The sequence below is a fragment of the Podarcis raffonei genome, chromosome 8 (genome assembly GCF_027172205.1).
Source record: "Podarcis raffonei isolate rPodRaf1 chromosome 8, rPodRaf1.pri, whole genome shotgun sequence".
NCBI classification, from domain to species: Eukaryota; Metazoa; Chordata; class Lepidosauria; order Squamata; family Lacertidae; genus Podarcis; species Podarcis raffonei.
Window position 1 is genome coordinate 49,431,511 of NC_070609.1, and position 16,546 is coordinate 49,448,056.

The following is a 16,546-nucleotide window of genomic DNA, read 5'->3' on the forward strand; positions in this document are numbered from 1 at the left end:
CCAAGCCTCAAACACCACAACTTCTTTAGGGTTGCCAGTGTGCTGCCCTCTGAATGATGCTGGACTCAACATTGGCTTTGCTGCCTGGGGCTGATAAGAGCTGGAGTCTAACCAAAGCTGGAAGGCAGCTACCCCTGTTGTAAAACATTTGCTACACTCCTCCTATGCCTCAAAAACGGGCCTCTCAGCTGGACCATAACACTGCCCTAGTGTGACTGAACTACTTCCTGTGTTGACGGATGCTGGAAATTCTGTGGGGCTGGAAGGCGGGACTTCCAGGGGTCAAGTTTAATTCCCAACGATTAGCACAGGGAGAGTGGAGAAAACCTTTAAATAAAAATAAGAGGACTTGCCAGAACAACGGAAGCAAAACATTAATATTGAAATGTATACAAGCAGGTCCCCCTTGCCTGCTTGGTCCCCTAAGACGTGAAGTCATAAGACCACTGCCAGGGGGGCAGGGGATGAGATGGCAGCAGACACTCCAAGCTTGGCCAGTTACAAAGCCTCCACACAGGCTGAACTAGAGCCAGGCACACAAAACTGCTACAGGCCGCCGCTGCCCACCCAGAGCTTCTGCTGTTTGCAAACTTTTGTTCCAAGTCTTCCAGGTTCGGCATCACATGGAACTGTCATTCCCACCCCTTCCCCCCACCAGCCCCAAGAGCAAATGGATGTCAGTGGAGCCTATGACACTCTGTGCAGAAAAAGAAAGTGGCAGGGTTTGGCATAACCGTCTGTGCAGCCAGAAGTCGCCGATCGATCCTGCAGAAGATACCAGGTGAAGGCCGATCATGGAGAGCAGGCTGGATTTCTCCTGTAGCCACCAAAGCTGGCAGCGTTTCAATTCTGGTCACAGAGATTACTGTGCCACATCATTGTGGATTCAGAGGCCCCGGAGGGAGCTTTTAGCTTGGGTGCCCAAGAGGTGTCAACTTAAGAGCCGCCCGGAAGGAATGTTCGCAAGGGTGACCATATACAAAATGTTTATTGCAAGTCAAATACAAAGCGGAACTACATGGGAATCTTAAAAGGGAAAAAGGGGAGAAAAATAAAAAGCAGATCCCTAAAAAAAAAATTAACAACAATAATAATTAAAAAAAAGAAGAAGTCCATGTTGGGGCAGCCAAGTCTTTTTGCGAGTGGAATTAAGTTGATATCTGTGCAAGTCCACAATTTCAGCGTCACAGTTTTCCTTGTTTTTGCCTGTGTGCGTGTCCATCTGTTTTAAGGAGTGTAAAGCTGGGGGTGGGAGGGGCACAGACATTTTTTGCGCCCCAGGAAAACCCTCCTCCGGCAAGAGAATCAGTTGTGTTGGATTCTTTGTCCTTTCTGGACATGTGGAGGGGCAGTTGTGGGCCTGCTGGTGATTCTTGGCAACTCTCGTTTTCCTTCTGCAAAGGAACTCAGGGTGGAGAAACTTAGGCTGCTAATGAAAGGGAGGACCAAGCAAAGGACAGACCGAAGAGTCCAGCCCACAGCTGCACATGTAAACATTGCCATCCTGTTGGCTTCCCTGTTGGTGGGTCTACTGAGGCCTCTTGAGGTTCCCAGCAGAAGCTTCTCTTCCTGGATTGAATTTGCACCTGGGACTCTTTGCCTCCTGCCTCTGGTCAGCTGCCTGGCTTGGGGGGAAGGGGAGGGAGGGAGGGAGGAGGGGAGGGGAGGGCCATGCAGGCAGCAGGGGTCTAGGGACTTGTCACTGTCAGGCCCCTGGCTTCGAGGTTTGCTTTCTTGTTGAACGAAGAGTCCGACGTACTCGTGGTTTTCAAAATAATATTGTGCGTTGATTTGGACCGAATGCCTTTCCTCTAGTTTTAAGATTCCTGTGGGACAACTTCCATCAGCTTCTGGCACAGGACTGTCGTGGAATCTGTTTTGAGGTAGGGTTGGGGGTGGGGGTGGACAAAAAACAAAAATGACCAAGCTGCATTGTGAAATGCTTGGAAACCGTAAACACTGAAGGGAGTTTTAAGGACACTCTAACAAATCGTTGTTCTGCTTAGAATCAGCAGGAGTTTGTGGCTCTCTCAAACGTGCACCTGCCCCCTGCCTGATGCATAGTCTAGGTGTCAGTGGGCAGACAAAACCACAATAGGTTTGCTTGGTTGTAAGTGGCTTTGGGTTGCCTTGGACAAGATAAAGTAACCAGCAACATCATCATCATTAAAGGTGGTTTGAGCATTAGGTCATGGTGAGTGGTGAGTATGCTCACACCGCTTTTGCCTCTGTCGAACAGGGCTTGGAAGTATTTCCCCCCCAGAAAACCTGTAGCACCTGTTCATCCAGAGGGACAAAAGAGAAACATAGCTGCACCCTGAAGAGTGTGAAGCCTCTCTCAAAATGTTCCCCATTCAACTTCTGCCGGCTTCCAGCAAAAGGGCTGGACACTTGGCTTGCACCAGCACTTTCTGGCTACAAGGAGATTTTCTTGGGCGGGAGGGTGATAAACAACACAAGGCAGTAAGAGCATTAGCTTTGTATTAAGACACTTGCAAGATATTCCTTCTATCCACCCTGGAATATTCCATATGCCTCCCCCCTCCCTGGCCACCCCGCTATTCTCTGGAAGGAAGGAAGGCCTGCAGTGCAGGACTCAATTAATATGCTGATTTGTCACCCAACAGCTTTAAAAATTGGCTTCTCTAAGAGCAGCGACGGATACTTGGAAGAGGAAGAAAGTGTGTGTGTGTAAAGGGAGAGAGAATCCGAGAGAGGAACCACGGAAAAGCTCTTGCGTCGTTCTCCACCCGAAAGTGCAGCATTAAACCCTTGGCGCTTCTGCTAGTCTGCATTTCTAGGTCAGCCTGTTTGTTGTTGTCGTCTTGAGCCCCCGGAGAGACAGATGGTGGTGTTTAGTTACATGGACACCATCCAGTGAGACTTCTCATGATTCAGCTGTTCAAACAGAACTTTGTTTCTGGGGCTGAAAAAGGAGGAGAGCAGGCCAGGAGCACCAAATGGCCCCCAACACTTGCTCTGTGGAGTGGACATATACAAGCTGGCTGCCCTCAAGTTGCTGTTGTTGTTTAATATATTCTTATATCCCACCTTTCTCTCAACTTGGAATTCAAGATGGCTTGCAGCATTTTTAAAACAACTTCATAAAATGCAAAATAGTGAAGTTAAACTAGTTAAAAGCAATAGCTAAAAGACAACAAAGCACTTTTAGAACCAGCATGAAAATATTGATTGCCCTGAGAGCAGCCCAGTGGTCAAAGTCATTTGCACCTAGTTTTCAAAGGCCCGTCTGAATAGGAAGGTCTTAGCCTGACAGGAAAGTTAACAAGGAGAGAGACAGGCCAACAGGGGAGTCGGAGAAGAGAGAGCTAAGAGAACTGTGACTGGGAGCTGATTAAAGTTGCATTTTAGTTGTGTGAAATAAACCAGATCTTAGGCTTTTCTGCTTATAGGAACAGAGGAGGCTGCCCTCTGTCAAGGCAGACCATTGGTCCACCCAGCTCAATACTGGGCTCTCTGGGATTTCACTCAGAAGAGGTTTTCCCTGCTCAACCTGGAGAGACCAGGGACTGAACTGGGGATATCTGGCAGGCAAAGGATGTGGTTGGAGAGTATTCTGCACACCCGTGGCACCACCAAGCAAGCACAGACTCTGGAAATGTGTAAGCATAAGGGAATTTGCTCAGCTGGCATGAGGCAACCTACCTACAGAGTTCAGGCTTCCTGGTTACAAAGACTGGGGTGGAGTTGAATGTGTGTGGAGGGTTAGGGTTGGAAGATGCAAAGAGGCAATGTAGCAGAAATACTAGTTCCTAGAACCTAGAATTCCAGCTGCCCTCACAAAACCTGACTGGTCTTTCTCAGTCAGGCAGAAAAAAAGTGTGCCTGGGGGTAGTATGCCTGTGTTCTTCTTGGTGCTGCTTGGATAAATGCATGAATCTAACCTTTGGAACATTTTGTAAGTAAAGCATTTTAAACTTACTTAACAGTGTGTTGTCTGTTCATTGCAAGAGGAATAGAAAGAGGGGAGCACTTTGCAAGCTGACTGAACAGGATATGCAAAAAGTTTAATGGTTTACATTCCTATTGCTGTTTGACTTTGTGAGTTCAAACTCTGCTACTAGTGACTCTCGCCTGCTGGAGAGTGAGTTTAGTCCCACACTTTGAAACCAGGCATCCAGCTGATTCTTTTGTTATTTATCCCACACAAGTGGGTCAAAAGATAATATATTTTTCCTCCCATACTTTCAACAATTTATTGAAAGGGGATTAAAAAAACCCCTACACAAATCAATTTAATACCATTATGCTGAGATCAAGAGTACGGATTACTGTTCTCGCACCCATTCCTAACCCGCACAATGCCACCATCACCCTGCAAGCCAGGAAAGGGACTCACATATGAGCTGGAGAAGCCACTTTGGTTTGTTTTTCCACCAGACTCCAAAGTAGTAAACGGGGACCCCGCTGAGAATGATGGCAAAGCCAATGCCACACTCCTTTGGGGTCATCCAGAAAGAGACGACAATCAGGAATATGCAGGCCAGGATGAAGAAGACGGGCAAAAGGAGGTTCACCTGTACATGGGAAAGGGCCATGGGATGGGACACAAAAGAGCAGCGAAGTCAGACAATTTCTATACTAAAAGAGGAAAAAAACCCCATTGGACTGGATTAACCCCTCACTGCTTCAGTTTTGTTTAATTCAATTAAAAACCTTTCTAGACCACTTGGAGATCAAGGTGGCACATGTAGTTCTCCCCCCCCCACACAACAACCCTGTGAGGTTGGCAGGCTGAGAGGCAGTGACTGACCCAAGGTCCAATCCAGTGAGCTTCATGGGCAATTGCGGATCTGAACCCTGGTCTCCCAAATCAAACACTCTAACTACCACACCACACTGGCTCCCACACTTCCCCCCACATTTTACAACCCCAAGAAGTCCATTTCAAAAATAAAGCTAATTTATTATACAGTAGCGTGACAAGAGAGCTTCTCTCCACTTTAACTGTGTAAACTTAAAATTTCTGGCATGTGCTTAAATGCCTCCCAGAAGATTGGGGTAAATCTGCAGGGACCTTTGAAGCAGGAACACAAGCAAGGGAAGACCAGCCTGTCCTCAGCTGAATGTAAAAGCCCTCTTGCAGCTCACTACTTGGTTCTGGCCTTGAAGTAATGGCCCAGCTACGCCTTTTCCCTCCTGCCCCGCTTGCCTTGAGTGCCTTCTTCAGTCTGTAAATCTGAGGCTGAAGCTTCTCTCACTTTTTAATTGATATGAGTCAATTTAGGAAACAATAACTGACTGAAAAGCAGGATGAAATTATAGTAAATCAATAAACAGAGCCCACAAAAAGAGCCCCGCTGGATCAAGCCAATGATCTGTCTAGTCCAGCATCCTGTTCTCACAGCGGCCAACCAGATGCCTGTGGGAAACTCGAACGCGGGACCTGAGCACAACATCAGAAGTCTGCCCAGCTGCGCTTCCCAGTACCTGCCTCTAACCGTAGAAGCAGAGCATGGCCATTGTGGCTGGCAGCCAATGACAGCCTTGTCCCCCATGAAAACCCCCACACTTCTGCTGCCACCACCACATCCCTTTCTCACCCTTATAGGCCTCTCCAGCTCTGGCTTCTTGTATCTCAACCACAACATGCCGATGATAGCCAGGGCCACGCAGAGCCAGTTGAAGAAGCTGAAGAAGTTGATGACCGAGAATATGTCGTTGGAGAAGGCGTAGAGCAAAGTCATGATGCACTGCAGATTTGGAAGAGGGGAGCAGGGAGAGGAGAGGAAACATATCGATAAAATTCAGGAGTGACCCAAATGACAATCATTGCCTTCTAATGCCTGCCCTCCCTTGCAAAAATGAGAATTAATGGAGGACGTGGTAGCGCAGGCGATTTTGCCATTTGAACGGCAGCCACTAGAAAACAAACATGGCTCTTGCACTTGAGTTTTAAACCTTTGAAACGTGTGCAGTGGAGGTAGGCATAGAACCAGCAGACAGAAGCAGGAAATTCAGAGCACAAGCTCAAACAAGCAAGGTGGCTAGTCCTTCTCTGTTTCCCCCAAAACTTAAAAAAGCAAACAAACCTACGACGCCCCTCAGTTCTCCATTAAATGGAAGCTGTTCTCTGGAACAACTTACCAAACCTCAGCCAGGGGTCTGCACTCTGATCTCTCAAGCAAAAGATTTGCTCAACACAGTAGTGGCAAGTTGGTCCCGCTCCAGATGTTGATAGATTATAAGTCCATCACACACACACCTCCGCAACCATGAGGCATGCTGGCTGCTAGGGTGGATGGGGCTTGGAGTTCACAGACCCTCCAAGTGTCCGTATTTCCCAGGAACAGTCCCGGATTTACAAAAGCCGTCCCAGCTTCTGATTTGATCCCAGAATGTCCTGCATTCCCTTAGGATGTTCTGATTTTCATCGGAGAAATGTTGGAGAGTATGGAGTTATCCGACCCCCATCTGAAGGCAGCCCTGTATTGGGAAGGGTTTTTTAATGTTTAATGTTTTATTATGTTTTTATATGTGTTGGAAGCTGCCCAGAGTGGTTGAGGCAACCCAGTCAGATGGGTGGGGTATTATTATTATTATTATCGGGGACGCCCCTATTTTCATCAGAGAAATGTTGGAGGGTATGAGCCCAGTGACATCCGCAGAGCTACAGATGTTTCCTATCCATGGCTTAATCCCACACACACCCTTCCTGAGTGGTCAGTGGGAAGCCATCTCTGATGGACCAGTGTCACCCTCTCCGAAAATTGCCGCAGCTTTCTGCATTGTCAGGGGAAAGTGAATTCTATCTAGATACGCCCACCCACCCCCCGCCCTGGTCAAAACTGAGTGCATTTCAGCAGGGTGATCCAATCCAGTGTCCGTGACTGCTGTCCACACCACGCTCCCCACTGCCAGGCCAAATCCACTGGTGTTGATGACAATGCACTGCTGTTCTCAAGAGAAGCAGCTGGCTTAAGCTGGGTGAGAACAGCTTTGCTGTCCTCATCACCACAGGCTCTGGCATGAGGATCCTGGCATACTTTCAGCCTGTGCCGCAGGGAGTTCTTCGAGCAGCAAGAGGCAGCCAGGAATGCTGCAGAGTGCCCCCCCCCAAAGCTGGGACCTGTCTTCTGCTCTCTCTCTCTCTTTCTCTCTCAAAGAGAGTGAGGCAGCTGTCCGCGTTGCCTCCCCTGGCTCCAACACTGCCTCATCCACTGCTGCATCCCCCAAAGCTATAAAGAACAGTCCATGAGGAAACGAGAATACAAGAGCAGCCCTGCTCCATCTGACCAAAGGCTCATCTATCATAGCACCCGGCTTCTCTATGTGGAAGCTGGCAAGTGGGGGACAAAGCCACCCCTCTCTGACAGACTTCTGCTTCTTCTGCTGCTGCTGCTGCTCCCCAGCAGCTGGTATTCTGTGACAAAACCTCCAGCTAGAGAGGCAATGTGGCAGAGCATCTGTCTTGCAACCAGAGGGTTCCGGGTTCAATCCCTGGCATCTTCAGGTAGGGTTGGGGGAGACTCCTGCCTGAAATCCTGGAGAGACACTGATATCAGATGCCCTTTTAAAATGTGTTGGGGGGGGAGGGATGGTTGGGTTGCTCTTGTTTTTGTTTTTATTACATATTTTGTGTTTTTATATTGTGATTTTATGCTGTGAACCTCTGAGATCTGCAGGTATAGGGTGGTATATATATTTAAATAATAGTAGCAGTAGCGGTAACAATAACAATAACAACCACCACCACCACCAAACAGAGCAAGATGGACCAAATATGAGTTGGTATAAGGAAGCTTCCTATGTTCCTAAAGAAGCAGCATATTTAGCCATAATGACAGATAGCCACTGCCCATGAATTTGCTCAATCCACTTTTAAAAATCATCTCAAAATTCCTGCAGGAGTGAACAAGCCCCAAACATTTTGGGGAAGCTGCTCTACCCTCCTGATCGTTTTGGATGAACCTTTCTCCAGCTTCACAATGTCCTGCCCCCAGCCCCAGATGGGGCAAGCAGGACTACAGGCCACTAGCCCAAAGTGCCACAGTTTTAAATCAGGGCAGATCTTCCCCTGCTTTGAGGGACCCAAGCAATGCAGCTGTAATAAGCTGACTGAGAAGGTGGGCTGGAAAGCAAGCAAGGATAGAGGCAGCCTTGGCTAGTTGGATATGTTCAACAGGTGCTGCTGCTTGGGCACTGCAAACGAAAGGCACACCAATTCAAAAGCAAAACGTAGGCAGTCTTTTGCAAATGGCATCAGCCTTCAGCTGCGGCCTGGGGTTCAAAAGGCGATGCCAGAAAGACTAACTCTTCCTAAACCATCTCCGAATGACACGGTTGCTTCTCAATTGTGGACGGAGGTCACTGCCTGTATAAACTTGGTCCTGAGAACAGATTGAAAATCCACCGACAAAACAGCATTGCTGCTGTTTAGGGAACTCTATTCCAAGGGCAGCGGAACTGGTTTGTAAGTCATGGCCCGCAAGTTGCCAAACCTATCATTTTACATCACTGGAAGAGTAAACACCATCACAACAATCCAGCAGCGGACAGAAGAGCTGTCCTCACTCGCCAAACATAGTGATGTATCGTTGGGAACAGAAATTGGATGCTTACCAAGCTGCAAGGAAAGCCAACAGCTAACTCTCTGCCTAATGAATGTAGAAGATATTTTGATTATAATACACGCCCCCTCCAAACTGAAACTTGAATGAGCAGAAGTGTTGAAGGTGGACCTGCATCCTCTCCCCCCACCTCCTGACACCACCAGCCATTTTGTTGTAATGGTCATGCCAACAGAACTATCTTTTTTTTTAACTAAAAAATCCACTTAAGAAAGTAAGATGTAGCCATTGATATCCCTCTCCTCTCTGAATTTGTGTAATCGTCTTGTAAAGCCATCTAGGTTGGGGGTCATCACTGCCTATACCGCCTCTCAAATGAAAAGGATTGAGGTTTTCCTGTGGGCATCCTTACTGTGAAGACGAGTGAAGGCACCGGCGTGAGGAGCCTGGGATGGATCATAGACAGAACAGAAGGCAGGTGTCCCTCACGAGCACCAACGAAGAACAGCCTAAGAGAGAGAGGAAAGAACAACACTGCGGTTCAATCACACTGCCTGAAATTACTTTAAGAGAGCCGTGCAGCTAGAAGGAGCTCCTTGTGAGGTTTGGGGAGCCAAATTACTGTGCTTCAGAGGATTCTGTCTGGAGCTGCACCAGTTTCATACAGACAAGGAGGAAGCACAAGTCTGACCTGATACAAGGCACAGCCAATAAATACAGAAGAAGTGTGGAAGGTATTCCACAACAAAAAATGGAAAACATGATGCAAGTTGTTCTCCTGAAAGATCCTGGAATTGCCTGCTTTTCATTCGGTCCCTGCACCAAGCTCCAATTCCACCCTCCAGTCACCACAGGAGATTCTCCCACTCCACCAGAAGAGCAAGACACGTACCTGGATGAAGTAAAGAGCGACCCGTTGACTGAGCCAAAGCACGACAGGCCAACAAAGACGGGGATGATCCAAGCCATGACGCCCAGGTGATAGTTCCCAAAATCCTATGAGCAAACAAGAAGAAGGAAAGAAGAGGAGTGTCAGAGGTCTGCCCAGGAGATGCCAACAGCTGAGCATGTGAAGAAGTGGGAAGGTGACAGTGCCCAGGTGGGCTAAACTGGATTTGCAAGATCATGTGATTCACAGACCGACTTGAACCCAGGAGACCCTCAGCCCAGTGAGGCGCACAGGGGGGTTGGTTCTCCTCTTCCTGCCAACTGAGAATTGATCTCTCTCGCAGGCTCATTGCGCTGGCAATCGTTAAGAACAAGGAGCAAGTTACCTGTCACATTTCCCCCCTTCCCCTTCCTTCTAGGGGACTCAAGAGAACAGGCGTGGTCCTTTCACGCTGCCTTCCGTTTTAGCACCAACAACCAGCCTGTGAGATCAGGAAGGCTGAGAGACAGAGGCTTCCCCTACAGGGGCTTTATGCGCCAGCTCCCATTTGACCCAAGGTCTCCCCAACCCTCTAGCCAGGGTACCATCACGCTGGCTGCATAAATCAGTAGCAGCTACATGCTCTAAGTGTTTAAAATTACAAGCGACAAAACAACAGCTGGCCTCAAAAGAAAAAGGGGGGGGAAAGGAGAGGACATTTCACGTCAATACTGACACAGCACTTCCCCCTGTGAGGTGTCACTTTGGAAACTGATCACGAGACCACACAGGCTCTGATTTGCTCTTATAGCCAGTGGTGATGGTTTCTCAGACAGATGCATATCCTCGGCTACCGTTCCACTTATCCCTGCTCATCGTCATGTGAGCCACGATGGCATCCTCCAACGCAGAGGGGGTGGCAGCGGGGAAAGATCAGCGTTGGCTGAATGGCAAAGATGGAACTCCAAGATAGCACGAGGTCCAGATTGCACACAGGGAAATGTCAAAAAGCCAGAGAAGCGAGCTAGCTAAAAGAGCAGCCATTTCCGGGTGAGTCACTCCATATTTTACCACAGCAACGGCTTCCGACGCCAACATCTGATCCACAGACAGCGTTGTGAAGTAAGCCAGGTTGGTCAAGACGTAAACCAAGGTGACGATGGGCAGGGAGATGATGATGGCCAGAGGCAGGTTTCTGAGGGGAAACATTGGGAGAGGGTTAGAGTGTTTTGCAAGCGGTTCTAAGATCACCTCTGGGGGATGGCCCAGGGCACCAATGATGCACGTCACAACTGCAGCATTAGCAGAAGGGACATTATTCTTTAGTCATGTACACACGTTGGATCACCAAGTTACAAAGGAGGGGAAAAACTGAATATAGCAGCAGAGCCCCACCACGTTTAGGATTAAGAGGCCATATGCAAGATAGCAGAAAATCCATCGCCTCCCCCGGGATCAGAGCAGCTCGCTACAAAAAGCTATTTTCTATTGAAAACAGCCTCCTGCTTATCTTAAGACCCTTAGGAGAGCCTGGCTGGATCAAACCAAAGGCCAATCTAGCTCCACATCCTGTTTCCCACAGCGGTGAATCAGATGCCTGAGGGAAGCCCACTTGCTCTCCCACCCCCAGCCACACCAGAGTAACTGCCCAGTTCAAAATATTCCATTGCTTCCTATGTTGCTCCTCGCAAAACAGCAGCTACTTTGGAAGAGCCTGCAAGTCAGGCCATATGCTGCCTTGAGGCAAACAGTCCACACATCCTTCTTGCTGGCTTAGTTGGTAGGCTGACTGGGGCAGAGATTCACAGTTGCCTCCGTGCCATCTTGTGGAATTAAACCCCACAAAGCCAGCTGGCTGTGGATTAGGAACGTGTCCTAGTTTGGGTAGAAAACACTTTTTAAACTCCAAGTGCATGGCCAGGCTGGGCTATAGCAGGCAAGGGAGGAAATAAGGCAAACAAATCAAAAGAGATAGACCAGCCTATCCCCCAAGATCTGGTGGCCTCCAGGTATTTTGGACCTCAGCTCTCATTGGCCCCAGTCAGCCCTGACATCACACAGCTGCACTGGCTAGAGCTGATGGGAGTTGTAGTCCAAAACATCTGGAAAGCACCAGGCTGGGTTAGGCTGAGCTGCCCTACCTGCCTTAGTCCAATCATTAAAAGAACCAAGAAAGTTTTAAAAAATGAAGACCTCCTCGATGCTACATGTAACCAACCAGCAGACCAGAAAGCCAGGAGAGGCCAGTGGACATGCTGTGTTTGACAATCTAATTGCAGCCACAACAAACATACTTTAGAAGTTATAAAGCATCCAGGTCAGATGAACTGAGGCTGTACGAACCTTTGTAGTTTTGCCACGCATGGCGGGGAGTTGGGAGAGGGGGCTCAGCCTCCGGGAAAGAACAATAACACAGACCCCACTCCACCCGCTGCGGGCCGGTTTCTGCCTTCTTAGGGCTGTGCATGAATCAGAACAGGCATATCCGATTTCAACACACTTTGCTGCAAAATCCTGCTTTGCACATGTGAATTAGAAGATTTTGTGGAAAACAAGGCTCTTGGTGGCTTCTAGTCAGGATGGCAATGCTGTCCCTCACGGCTGGAGGTTGCATGCCTATGAATACTGGGGGATGTGAGCGGGGAGAGATGCTGCTCTTGCACTCAGGTCCTGCTTGTGGGCTTCCTATTGGGGCACCAGGTTCAATGCTGCAGGCAACAGGATGCTTAGCCAGGTTCAGTAAAGCTTTTCTTAACACTCCACCAGATTTCTGGTTGAAACAATAGACACAAAGCCTGCTATCTGAATTCTCCCTGAACTGCCCGAATTATAAGGCTTCCATATTCGGTGTCTGGTGAAACAGGGCCACTCCTCCCATGGTATATAACATGGTACAGAATGACTTGTGGGGAAAAGGGAGTTCATAACGGCATTGCCAACCGACAGCGCTCTTCAACAGCTACATGACTGAGAAGCAAAATTCAGCTCCCACCTCAGAAGAGCTTTGCCAGCCAGGCTTCTCTGCATGCCACAAAGCTGTCAAGAGGCACAGGAGCACTGCCCGAAAAGAAAGCTGGTGACTCTTATTATGCAAAAAACAAGTTCTGGAGAAACGCTGAAAGTCTATAAGTCAATCACACCTCCTGCAGCAGATGAAGCCTTATTTTAGGATTCTGAAACCAGGGCCTGCTACAAATCCGCCCTTAGCTTTAAGTTATTTTGAATGTCTGCAAAATTTGGGGTCACCCTCCCAAGCTGCCTGATCTTCCTATTGCTTGTGTGGCTGCTTTGGCTTCATAAGGACGGGCATCTGGAGAACAGAGATCAATAAATATTGATCTATGAGAGCTGGGTGAGGACACTAAAAAAACATTTCCAGGTTTAAATCATATTTTTAATGGGCTTTCCAATTAAGGAATTAGTTTTAATTGTCTTGCGCTGCACTTTTTCTTGGAGCTTGGGGATCTGTGTAAAAGGCACACAAACACACACCCAGCACAGGGTGCCCAAGGCATAGCAAGTACAGGACAGCCATAGCAAGTACGGGTTGGTTTGTACAATTGCTGTAAATGGCTCTGGTGCTGTTTTTTTATGAACAAGGACCTCCCAGCAGCCATTTTGTTGTTCTGTGTGCAAGGCACCTGGTGGGGCAGTTTGTGGCAGGCGAGTTAGGGGACTTTCGGTGAACAAGGATGAGAGGCGAATGCTCAGCTCCTTCCTTCATCAATGAGTTGCCCAGAGGCGAAAGAAGAGCAAAAGAAACAGAACTAATAGCTCAGTTGCTAGAGCATGAGACTCTTCATCTCAGGGTTGTGGGGTTCGAGCCCCATGCTGGGCCAGAAGAGTCCCGCACTGGAGGGGGTTGGAGTAGGTGACCCCCACAGTCCCTTCCAATTCTACAATTCTATGATTCTATGAAAAGAAACCTCTTACCTGTAAGGGTTGATCATCTCTTCCGTGACAAAATTCAAGTAATTCCTGCAAAGGACAAAGATTTTAAAAGTAATTCAGCTTGCTGAGTGGGAGAAGAGGCATCCTGCCCTTGATTATAGGGTTGCATCCAACTCAATCAAATTGGAGTAGACCCACTGAAATTAATAAGCCCAAGTTAGCCATGTTCATTGACTTCAGTGGGAGAGTAAGTCTAGGTTTGATAAGAGGTGTAAAGGTTGCAGCTTAGGAAAGATTTCTCTCTCACACACGCTGGTCTCACTTGCGTGGCACAGGAAGCCACAGGTACCGTATTTTTTGCACCATAACACTCACTTTTTTCTTCCTAAAAAGTAAGGGGAAATGTCTGTGCGTGTTATGGAGGGAATGCCTACGGGTGGCATGCCCACGGATTTTCCTCCTCTAAAAACTACGTGTGTGTTATGGTCGGGTGCGTGTTATAGAGCGAAAAATACGGTAATTGTTTTATCACGAATGCAGATGGCTCCTCTCCTGACAGGAACAAACCATGGACATAACAGCGGCACCTGAATTAGCAATCCTGGAGCATTACTTGCTATTCAAACCACAACTGAGGAACCAAGCACAGAACATAGTCTTCTGATTGTGATTTGTTTGGAGCAAAACTGCAGTCCCCTCTTCAAATGAGGGGCTGAGCCATGGATTGTGATCTGCTGCTCCTGCTAGAAGAGGAGTTATGAGGGAGCTGTCCACAGTAACCCATTACCTGTGACTTACCGTGTCAGGCAAGCCTGCCATGCGTGTGCCAAAAATCCACAAACCTCCCCGTTCATTAAGATGTGGATGGGAGGCCCTGGTCTGAGTGCCAACCCCTGCAGAAGGGATACTGAGAGCAACGGAAGGCAGGGCCTTTTCAGTAAGTCTGTGTTCCCAGGGAATTCTGGGAATCGTAGCTCTGCAAGGGGAATGGGGTCTCCTAGCAACTCTCAGCACCCATAGCAAACTACACTTCCCAGGATCCTTTGGGGGGGAAGCTGTTGCTGTTAAAGTGGTATAAGAGTGCTTTAAATGTCAAGTGTGGATGTGCGCCTAGGATGCTTGAACACAGAACTCACCAGCCTCCATATGCGAAGAGACCGCTATACAAGGCCAGGACGATGTTCCCAACCTCCAATTTCGTGCCATCAAAGGAGTGGTCAGGGCTCAGGATTCCAGGACCATCTTCACAGGGTAAAAACGCAGGGGGAGGGGGGGACAAAAACCACAAGGTGTTCAAATACAGTGTCTCCATTTCACCGAGCCCTTTTTATGGCTGAAGCTGTAAGAATACATTTCTTCTGAATGGGTGAGCAGTTTTATGCTGGACGCAATAGAAAAAAGGAAAGGGCCTTATACAGAATCACCTAGCTCAGTTTTATCTCTACACTGGCTGCAGGCAGAGGATTCAGGTAGGAGTTTATCCTAGCCTTACCTGCAGATACCAGGGACTGAACCAAGGATCTTCTGCTTGACTGTTGCCTTAGTGCTTTTGCTTGCCTGGACAGAGGGGATGCTTGTATGTGGAAACCAGCCTACTGTAGAAAGGTGAAGTTCACCATTGTTGCCCCACCCACTTTATCTCTGGCCCTGCCCACCACCGGCACATGGCCCTCAGAAGGTGGCCAAAGAAGGGAATGTGGCTCTCAGGCTGAAAAATGATTCCCCAGCCCTGGTCCACATCCAAGGAAGAAGGGGGTCCAAACAACAAGAGATTAGCTAGCCAGACGGTTTTGACCTAAAGCAGCCCTTCCGTTTCCTCTTTATGTTCCATACCAAGGAAACAATTCTCTCCCCAATACAAAAAGGAACAGAGTTAGGCCACCGGTTCATCCAGCACAGTACTGCCCACACTGACTGGCAGCAGCTCTCTGGTGTTTTCAGACTGGCAACATTCCCAGTCCTACCTGGAGATGCCTATGACTGAACCAAGGACATTCTGCATGCAAAGCAGACGCTCTGCCCCTGAGCTCTGCCCTTCAATGCTGGGATTTGCCGGAAAGGGAACCTGAGGCCTTCGGCATGCAAACTGGATCATGTCCGCAAGGCACCCCGAGCAACTGAACCCAAGTGCCCAAGCATCCCATGGCACCCAGAATGCCTGCTACAATCTTAGCCAAGCGGCAACTCTGTCATTTCTCATCTTAAGCTCCGAGGAAGCAATTGCAAAGACGGCTTCTGGCAGAGTGACAGAGGCTACAGTTCAGCCCCAGAGGCCAGCCCCACAAGGATTTTCAAGGCAAGAGGAGCACAAAGTTTCAACCGAAGTGCTGCAGTCACACCCACCCACACCCCCCACCTTGGTGAGGACATAAAGGATTCCTCCAGTTCCCGAGGCGCCCCAGAAAACCCTCAAGTGCTCACGTCCCTGTCAACTGTGGGAAGGGTCCAAATATTTGGAGTTCCTGTTATTCATCCGTTCTTGAATGGAAACAGCCCAGGAAAAAATATATATAAGGGGAGAGGAGGGGAGGGGGTGGTCTTCAATTGTTGAAGACACTTCCAGCACGTTTGCTGCGTTTATTTTAGTTCTGAAGACGTCTCGGTGGACGTTTCGTTTCATGCCTTTTGATCTGGAGGCCAAACCCAGGCTCCTCCAGAACAGGGAGGCTGAGAACATAGGAGTTCCCGTTTCCTGGCTCCCTTCTGAAGACGGAGCCCCCAGGTGCGCCTGGAGGGGTAGAAAAGGGATCTGGGAAGGTCACTGTTGGCCACCTGACCTCCCTGCTGCCTCACATGTGATTTGTCTTAGGGCGCTAAGAGCCCAGAGAGCCCAGTCACATGGGTGCTGCGGCTGCATTTGGGGTTTAACTCTTCGCCCTTTCTCCGACTCCACATTCCAGCGACTCACAATGAGGTGAGGGGGAAAGGAGGGGAAGACAAATTTGCAACAAAAGCAGCTTTCTTCCATGAACTACACAGAACAGTTCACTAGGCTTTTTACTTGCTGGGCGGCCTGCTGCCAGCATCACTAGCTAGAACAAGGCGGCAGAGGAGAGGAGGAGAGAGGCACGAGAGCCCAACGGAAGGGCAAGGCAAGTGCGTTTCCAAAGAAGGCTTTGTTGAGGGAGATCTCTGGGGTCCTGCCCTCTGGAGGCTTTCCACCACCGGCCCTGCTAACTGCAGGGTTCTCAGGCTTGCTCATCCCCACGTGGCAACATGACTCACAGGTGCGGGGGGAAGACATGCCACCAATGAC

At 48.8% G+C, this 16,546-nt stretch overlaps 1 protein-coding gene across 1 annotated transcript in view; it reads right to left on the reverse strand.

Annotated features, from left to right (window-relative positions):
- Positions 1-969: 969 nt before the first annotated feature.
- SLC7A5 (solute carrier family 7 member 5) overlaps positions 970-16,546 on the reverse strand; it is a 50,311-nt gene continuing 34,734 nt past the window's right edge. Inside the window, exons 3-10 of the mRNA XM_053399943.1 lie at positions 14,427-14,532; positions 13,333-13,377; positions 10,471-10,594; positions 9,424-9,527; positions 8,944-9,040; positions 5,565-5,714; positions 4,361-4,538; positions 970-1,873 (exon numbers count right to left, since the gene is read on the reverse strand). Of these exons, the coding sequence (XP_053255918.1) occupies positions 1,818-1,873; positions 4,361-4,538; positions 5,565-5,714; positions 8,944-9,040; positions 9,424-9,527; positions 10,471-10,594; positions 13,333-13,377; positions 14,427-14,532 (860 nt within the window). The 3' untranslated portion in view covers positions 970-1,817. The remainder of the gene's footprint in view (positions 1,874-4,360; positions 4,539-5,564; positions 5,715-8,943; positions 9,041-9,423; positions 9,528-10,470; positions 10,595-13,332; positions 13,378-14,426; positions 14,533-16,546) is intronic.